The sequence below is a fragment of the Ruditapes philippinarum genome, unplaced genomic scaffold, assembly GCF_026571515.1.
Source record: "Ruditapes philippinarum isolate M1 unplaced genomic scaffold, ASM2657151v2 ctg1185_1_1_1_1, whole genome shotgun sequence".
Lineage (NCBI taxonomy): Eukaryota > Metazoa > Mollusca > Bivalvia > Venerida > Veneridae > Ruditapes > Ruditapes philippinarum.
Window position 1 is genome coordinate 124618 of NW_026862274.1, and position 9513 is coordinate 134130.

The window sequence follows — 9513 nt, forward strand, 5'->3', positions numbered from 1 at the left end:
CTTTATAAATGTGTTTATTTTATTTATCAAATTAAATTGGACAAAAATGCTTGAAACTGTTTTGGTAAAGCCTCCTTGAAGAGAAATTGTTTCATATGTGACAGAACATTAAGTTTAAGGTTTCCGCGCATCAATATAACTTTTATATGTAAAGAAAGATCATGCACTTTTTTTATATAAGTAAAAGAGCCTTGAGGTTTACGCGTTCTGTTTAGTTAAGTAAACATGTCTTGAGGTTGGCACGCTTCTATATAAACTGTTGATTTAGTAAAGTAAAAATGTCCTGAGATTGGCGCTCCTATATTAACTGTTGTTTTAGTGAAGTAAAAATGTCTTGAGGTTGGCGCGTCTTTATCAACTGTTGATTTAGTAAAGTAAAAATGTCTTGAGGTTCGCGCTTCTATATTAACAGTTCAATCATTAAATTAAAACATACATTGAGGTTGGCGCGCTTCTATATTAACTGTTTAATCATTGAATTTAAACATACCTTGAGGTTATAAACTGTTTAATCAGTAAAGTAACAATGTCTTGAGGTTTACGCCCTTCTATATAAACTGTTTAAGCAGTAAAGTTAAAATGATTCGAGGATGACGCGCTTCTTTATACTCAATAAGCCGCTTTAAAGCCGAAAAATGCGGGTAAACTGAACGTGAAATTTTACACAAAATTGACCATTTTCTTTCCATTTTTCAAATATTTTTCGGCGTAAAACGATAAATTTTATATCAGCTTAAAGGAAAAAATAATTTCCGTCGAATGCTGTAGAATTTAAGATATTTTGTCCGTCAATGGCGTTGAAATACCCGTAACTGTTGCCCAGGATACGCAACGACTTCATCTTTGATGGTCAACTTTTACGCCGTGTGTACAAAAATTGGCTGAAACTATTGAAATAAAATCAATGGAACCTAATCAGAAATATGGTCAACTGTTGCCAAGGATACGCATGTTCAAAAACGGGCTTTGATGGTCAACTTTGACGCCGTGTGTACAAAAATTGGCTGAAACTATTAAAATAAAATCAACGGAACCTAATCAGAAATATGGTCAACTTTTTGCATGTCAATTTTCAAGACGCTACTCGAAAGTTCGCAAAGTGTCGCGTTCTACCTTAACTGTTTAATCAGTAACGTTAAACATGCCTTTAGGTTGACGTGTTGCCTTAGCAGTACAGGAAGGTATTGTCATAGGTTAATGCGCTTCCAGATAAACTGTTAAGTCTGTAAAGGAAAATAATATTTGATGTTAATGCAATTCCATATAGACTGATAAGTCTATAAAATGAAAAAATCAGCTGTAATTAATACCAAAAGTATCTGCACTTCGGATAGTGACATTTGATACAAGAAAATGAGCAATACCCTTGTCGTGGTAAGCATTCTTGATAGTGATGCTGATTAAAATATTGTTCACCGAGAAATATCTTTTAAATAGATTGTAAATAAACAGGGCAGTTAAGCTAAAATGTTCACCTCGGCGCGCCTCTAAATTTTATTAAATTCCAACAAGGTTTTCGGATGACGCAATGTAAAAGATTGTTTTACGAACTTATGTATATATTTATATATCGAATAAACTAATAAAATTACATGAATACATACCTTTGTTATTAATTATACCTTTGTTATGTGTTATTACGATGTTTTGCATACCTTTGTAATGTATTGTAAAGATGCTAAGTGATATGACAAGCGTGGCCATTATCGGCTATAAAGCCACTAATATCTTCTCAGAGGCGGAATCCTTTATATGTATTTAAGTCAAAATTTGAAGCAAATTAAAGTAAAAACAACAACAACAACAAACAACACCAAAAACACTAGAGCTGGTTGTGGACAGCATTTTAATGTTTCCATAAAGCAACTAGAAAATTAAGGTAAGCGAGACAAGAGATTCTGAAAGACATAATAGAAAATAACAAATAGCACATTTTATATGTAACAACTGAAGCTTCTTAACATTAAAATGAATCTAATCTGGACCTCATAAAACTGTCCATTTCATCATCCTCTGACGTCACTGTTTCTTTACATGTTCTACCAAAAAGTTCCTTTAAAACAGCGTTATCTGACACGTTCTTCTCGAATATGTTTATATCGCAGTCATAACTGTCGTCAAGCAACTTGGATTCATTCTTAGGTTCTATGTATAATGTAATATCAAGAGCAGCGGTAAATTTGTTGTTATCGATAAAAGCAGTATCCAGATCTATAGAGTTTACACTTGTGACGTCAATACCTTCGTCACTATCCGAATCACGTGAGCTTTTCATAAATGCTTTGTTCATGGATTCAGGTTTCAGTGTCATAAAAGCTCAAAATCATCTTCAGATCTGTATTCGAAAATGAGTAATCCGACACTCTCTGAATCTGATGCCGTAGATATTTTGTTCGGCAGTAGATATTGCACTTCTCGATGGCTGAGAAACTATCTGTGTCATTATCGTGTACGGCCCCGCTGTTTACGGTACTGATCTTTGTCTTTACTTTTCTACCTCACCTGCATTATCGGTTTCGCATAAGTTTTTGGTTGTGCATACAGGAGAGAAACGTTTCGAGAAAAGAATAACCATCAAAATCGCAACGATCAGACGGGGCGGGAAAAAACTATGTTTTGACGTGCTTGAAGAAGCCGTGTCTGTCCTTTTGCCGTCTTAGTCATCTACTTCAGTTGTTTTTGATCCCACCAGCTATAACTAAACGGATTAACATCAGTATGTTCGATTATTTCGGCTGTTCCTTTAAGTAATTGGTGCCTTCTTATTATGTGCTCCTCGAATAACAGTTGCAGTGCAATTGTCATTTTCAGATTCGAAGTGTTGCCAACGCTAACCGTTCTCATTATTCTTTACTTAGTTTCATTCACATTTATCTGTAAGTTGAGAGCACCTGCAATGTTCTTCTTCACACGCCCCACATCTCCAGACTTTGTATACCAAAGCGATCTTCAGTAATTGCTCTGCTCCATAGCAAAGTTCTCTCGTACATTGGCGTATAGTACGCAATTTTAGATTAAACGTCTGTGCCGACATCTTGTATGACGAAGTCTAGATGTGGATGAGCGTCATCACACGTTGAGACTTTCGTTATTTCGAGAATGACGTCTTTCGCATATGTAAAATGATATGGAATTATTCGAGATAAAGCGAGCAGTGGATCTTGTATACTCTGTTAAAATAATGCCAATAGATATCATATGAGAAACATATTTTATCTGAGACGTAGCGAGATTAAATACCATCTATCTTTAATATGTGCCTTAATGGTATCTTTATATATCTTTTAAATATACATTTCAAATACTTTATTTTTGATTGTGAAAACAATTATTTAAAAAAAAAAAGTATATTACAATTTACTTAAAATGGTCTTTTAATAAAAAAATTATTTATTTAAAAATTCAAGTGTTACGCAATGATGACGCTCGTATTTAAACAATACTGCTAAAAATTTAAATTTAGTCAAACCGTTGTTTTATTAGCCTATACCATATTTATTTGCATGTCTCGTTGACGTGTCTATACGTTTATACGATGTTATTTGCTAATATTAATGCTGCCATATATATTATCGCGTAAGTCTATCAAGATTACCTTGTACAGATATCGAAAGTATATATGAATGCAGATCTTTTAACACATGGATGAAATATATTCTATAAATAGGGTTTCCACAATAGGTCTATAAACTGTGCTCAATGGCTGTAGCACTAACAATTGCGGGCGTAAGGCGGTGTGCTCTCTCCCAACACGGTGGTCTAAAAGATCAGCAGTTTTAAACGGCAGATGATATGGAGACCGTCATCTAATCGAGCTACTGGACAATGCTTGTGACAGAGATCTCGTATCAACATTTTGTTAAAAAGATAATCATAGACAATGAATAATCTAATAGCGATTATTTTGACTCTGTATGTTAACATTCGTTCACTTATTATAAGAGAAGTCGTTATCTTGCATAATATCTATGAATAATAATGTGGCAACGGTGCCAAGATGTTAATGTAACTCAGCTATGTATAGCATTGTGCTATTTTAGCTGAACCGACTTTAGTTTTATCTCTTTGAGACATGGAGAGATATCGTTTCTCTGCAAATGCTTTATAATGTATTCTATTTTCCCTCGCTATCAAGTTTTAAATGTAAAGTATTGTCCATAGTTCGTTTACGATATCCCAGCCTGACGATATTATCTTAATAATAAGCTGTTTGTAGATCGTTACGATCTGTAGCCTCAGGCAGAAAGTTCGCCCATACCAAATCAACGGAGCGCTATGATGAAGCCAGGCATTCTCGCTTATTCAAAGATCCTACAGAATAGATTCTCGAAATATCCCCAATTGTAGTGAGTCTCGAGTTTACGGTATCATGCTATGTAATTGTCATACCGTTTCCAGGATCCGTACAAATATCTCTCAATGCATTATCAACGTTGTATGAACAATGATGAAGATTTATACAATAGTATATGATGCGCGATTAATGTATCTATGATTTCGATGTACTTGTCTTTACGCAGTTAGAGATATCTTTGACTATTTGACCTCTTTCTGGTCTTTCTTAGTACCCTTTGCAATATGTAAAATACTGTCTTTGTTAACTTTATAATATTTAACTTTTAAGTGCATTATCAAAGTTCTCATGACAAAAATTGCATAAATCTGGAGGCATGCTGCTTTAACAATTAACAAGTCTATTATTTAAGATATTTAACGAGGTAAGGGTTATAATATTCGTTTTTCGACACTGAATGTTTATAAATTCAAGCGTATTGTGTGTGGTTTCTTTTAAGCTTTTTATACGTATATAAAACATATATCCAAGCCATGTTTACTTAATCTCACTGAATATGTCATGTGACCCAAGTTATATATCGAACATTTGTTTAAAAGAAATTATAATATGCTATATAATGCTACCCGTATCATTTAAGACGAACACGTTTTCATCACGTATGAATCGAACAAAGTCTGGAATTTTTATTTTATATTGTTGTTTATATTGCTGAGGGTTCAACCATTTTCAGATTGTTCTTTTTTCAGTTTAACAGTTTGGCAATGTGAAAGTTACATTTGTATAATGGTAGTCTAAAACAAATTTATATATAATGTAGGTCACATATTGACGTTTGTATAGCAGTATTTAATCAGATACAATGATACAATTAATGAATACAAATATTAGATATTCTAAGATATCGATATATCTAAAAAAAATACACTAGATATTATGTACAAGTGACAAAGTGTGACAATGATCATATATAATAATGATACTAATCAAACATGATAATTACAATAATTACTTTCTCTCCTGTACAAAACAACGATACGTTAATTATAAATTTTAAAAAATCTGCATGATGATAAGGTTACTGTTAATGAATAAGAATACATTTTATGGTCTTGAACTTTTGTTTTAAATATTGCAATTTATCTGTAAATAAAACGTTCAGTTTTCCTAAAAATATTTCAGAGATTTTACTTCGATAGTCATAGCATGTACACATTTTAAGAATTATCAATAGCGATAAAAACAATATTTTACGTAATCTATACAAGAAGCGTTGGCTTTGAGATTATCAATTAAAACAAATCATTGAATTCACGATTAGTCTTCTATGTAAACCGTAAAAGCGATGTTGAATATTCCGAGTGGGCAATAAATGTCAGTTAAAGGAAAAACGAAACCATCTGCTTGGTTAATAATTTAAAAATAAGTGATTTCTGTTTGCACTTTATAAATCAGCAATAAAGATCCATTAAAACTTGCATCATTCGTACTATGACTATGTTGAGGAAATGGTAGAACCGCTATGAAGCTCTGTTTCTGTTAAATTGTTTTTTTTTTTTGCCTTTTCCAAGACACTAGCACCGACCTAAGCATTCACTAAATACATGTATTAACATAGAACAAATTATGAACAAGTCCCAAACATTTAAGTAGACGTTACTTTTGTTGTAAACAGTTTCCTTTTTAAATCATACTGACCACCGAGAAACAATTCCATTCGATTCCGTATGTGCAACAATGTTTGGAACATTAAATCTAATGTGATTATGTTATGCTTAAGCTGCAAGTAGGGTATGGATTGAAGTTTGCATTACTTCTGTCCTAGAACACATGCATTTTCGCCTTGCGTTTTTTCTTAAGATTGAAGATTTCTGTTCCATCCGTTTTACTGGTATTTAGTTTTACTGTATAGAAGAATTACAGCGTTCTGGTTGTTTTTATTTATTTATTTACTTATTTATTTTCGTTTTAAGCGAGACAATTTTCATTTAAATACTTTTTACAGATGTCAAAGAAGTGAGTTCGTATAAATATACACAAGTCACATTAAATCTTATAAAGTACATGTCCCATATTTATTTTTTTCACTTGTTAAACCTCGAATCATTTGAGTTTAAAAATAAGTTCATAGCTTAATACTGCAGATAAATGAACTGTGAAAAATCTCTGCGCGATTATTCAACTTTGTGATGAAGAAAGCAATAGTAATACTGTTTAACAAATTACCATTAACTTAATGTTGCGTTATGTAATTAATCTCTGTAAACCATTTCTTACGATGTTGGTAATGAAACCATTAACTCGACAATTTTGCACCATTCATTGAAAAATGACTAAAATGACTGAAAGTACGTGATCCCGCCAAGAAAACGGGTTGATTTAAATTATTTGGAGTAATAAGGGAGGGACTAGCTTACATATATGACAGACATCAGTTAAATGACCGACAACAAATTTTAAGTCATATTGACAGTTTCTTTCCAGGCGGCGTATCTAATATATAGCATTGGTGTACCATAATTTTCGTTCAACGTCCATGGTTTATTGTCAGAAAGACCTTATAACAGCGTAAGAATTATCTTCTGTCGCCAAGGACAACGCAGTCCTTCAGGCAAAAGGGTGTGTCTCAGAATCCTCGATGTAAAAAATAATCTGTTAACCTCTTGTCTAAAGTTTTCGATTCATTTCTAACTTTTGACTTTTATATTTAATGATCAAGCAATTATTCACATATGTGATAATTCTCAGAACGAGTTTTCTTCGATTTGTTTAGCCGCTGAAACCAATTTGCGCACATGCACAATATGCACATTTGTGCATATGTTGAAAATATCAACATTTAAAGGTAGACCTAATTGATAAATAAATTAATGAAACAAAGTAATATAAATGTATAAGAGCCGTTGTTATTATATGCTATAAAAAATATTGAAAATGTGCCCTTGACGAGTGCAGCTCTTCCCATGTCTATTCTATTTAGAGACGATCTCATGTATTAAATTGATTTTAATAGAGCAACATAAAATCAATAACAAAAACACTACATAGGTGATTGTGAACATTTTCATTTTAATACTTTCTTTTAACAACAGGTAAATAAAGGTAAGCGAGACAAAAGATTCCGAAATAAATACTAGAAGATAACAAATAGCACATTTTATATGTAACAACTGAAGCTTCACAACATTAAAATGAATCTAATCTGGACCTCATAAAACTGTCCATTTCAATCATCCTCTGACGTCACAGTTTCTTTATATGTTCTACCAAAAAGTTCCTTTAAAAACGGCGTTATCTGACACGTTCTTCTCGAATATGTTTACTTCGCAATCATAACTGTCGTCAAGCAACTTGGATTCAATCTCGGGTTCTACGTCCAAATATAATATCAAGAGCACTGGTACATTTGTTGTTATCGATAAAAGCAGTATCCAGATCTATAGAGTTTACACTTGTGACGTCGATACCTTCATCACTATCTGAATCACGCGAACTCTTTATAAATGCTTTGTTCATGGATTCAGGTTCAGTGTCATAAAAACTCAAATCATCTTCAGAATCTGTATCCGAAAATGAGTTATCCGACTCACTCTCTGAATCTGATGCATAATATTTGTTCCAGTAATATTTGCACTTCTCGTTCTACTATTGTTCACACAATGAACGTTGTCCTTTAATTTTCTTTCACCTTGTTTCTTACTCATAAGCCGATTAGTTCTTGCAACCGAAGAACGCTTAAAAAGATCGCTCATGAAACGTCCAAAAAATACTTTTTTACTCTTGGAAGAAGACGGCTGTCCTTTTGTCGTCTTAGTATTTTCAGTTGTTTTTCGATCTTCACTGCTAAAGCTAACGTGATTAACATCAGCCGTCGATTTTCCCTGTTCCTTTAGTATTTGTGCCTTCTTATTATAGTGATCTAGAAAAAGTTCATCAATGTCATTTTCAGATGAAGTGCTGCTCAAACTTCTCTTAAATTGTAGTTTAGTTTCTTTACATTTAATAAGAAACTGAAAATGTTTTCTCTCACAGCCCCAAGATCTCCAGACTTTGTATACCAAGGATCTTCCAGATAATTGCCGCTCCATAGACAAAGTTCTCTCGTACATGGCGTATAAAGCGACTTTTGTAATCGGCTGTCCGAATTTATGAAGAATCATGTGGATGACGTCATCACACGTTGAGAATTTCGTTACTTTCAGAATAACAGTCTTTCCATTGAAAATGAATGGAATTTCGAAGCGGCAATGATTTTGTATACCCATCTGTAAAAATGAATAAATGTCAAATATGAATAAACATTTTATTCATGTACACATAGTTTATATATGTATCTTTATATTAATATGTATCTTAATAATTATGTCTTTTTATATACATATTTGTATTGCTTAAATGCTATGTTTGAAAAATACTTTTCGATTTTAAAAACAATCATCTTTTTCAAATAGATATACTAGAATTTACTTGAAAAAAGTATTTAAATCAAAAAAGAATTTTGCTAATTTAAGTGTACGTAAGCATATTTTAACCATATTGTTTTAAAAAAAACAAATTCAGTTAACTTTGTTTACCTTTAATTTTTTGTTCTCGGTAAATGTCTATGTTTATATTTTATTTGCTATTAAATGCTGTATTCATATGTAATCTTCAATATTCAAAGTGAATAATATAATGATCTTTAACACCGAAATATATATATATACATTTCCACAATTTCACGGTTATTAAGCATAACAAGGAAACGCGTGTCTCTCCAACACGTGTACAAAGATCAGATTTTTTGATAAGTTTGTTTAAACCGGTAGATTAAATCATTACACTACTTTACATGTATTTGACAAATTCTGACAAAATTTTGCAAAAGATAATCTCAGACATGATAATTACGCTAATTATTTTCTGCTATTACATTAAAAAAGCGTTGATTGTTCAATTTGAAAATATGTCGCACAATGGCAAAATTATTTAAATAAGTGTATACATGTAATTTTAGCTGACCATTTTTTATATTAGAGAAAAAATTTGTCTTGTCCTGCTTCTATAATGTTTCGTTTTCCCGTCAACTATCTAAGACAATATTCAAATGTTTATATTCATGAATAGTTCAAAAATTATTCTATTGTAGATACATGTACATTAACATTTAGCCTGCTGAATTCACCCAAGCAATCCAATATCAGCCTGTATATGTAATTCTCGCTATTCAGTCAATAAAT

The 9513-nt window shown here is 32.1% G+C and overlaps 1 protein-coding gene across 1 annotated transcript; it reads right to left on the reverse strand.

Moving 5' to 3' along the window:
• Positions 1 to 7651: 7651 nt before the first annotated feature.
• Positions 7652 to 8559, reverse strand: LOC132718528 (uncharacterized). Its single transcript, XM_060702242.1, has 2 exons — positions 8073 to 8559; positions 7652 to 7893 (listed from the first exon to the last, which is right to left on the reverse strand). Exons 1-2 carry the CDS (start codon positions 8557 to 8559, stop codon positions 7652 to 7654), a joined length of 729 nt encoding a protein of 242 aa, XP_060558225.1.
• Positions 8560 to 9513: the final 954 nt, after the last annotated feature.

Bases quoted from the DNA above. Each gene is read 5' to 3' on its own strand.
- LOC132718528 (XM_060702242.1), bottom strand. From the start codon at position 8,559: ATGGGTATACAAAATCATTGCCGCTTCGAAATTCCATTCATTTTCAAT. The intron at 7,894-8,072 runs GTAAAAAAGTAT...ATTATGCATCAG, and splicing joins ACAGCCGTCTTCTTCCAAGA to ATTCAGAGAGTGAGTCGGAT.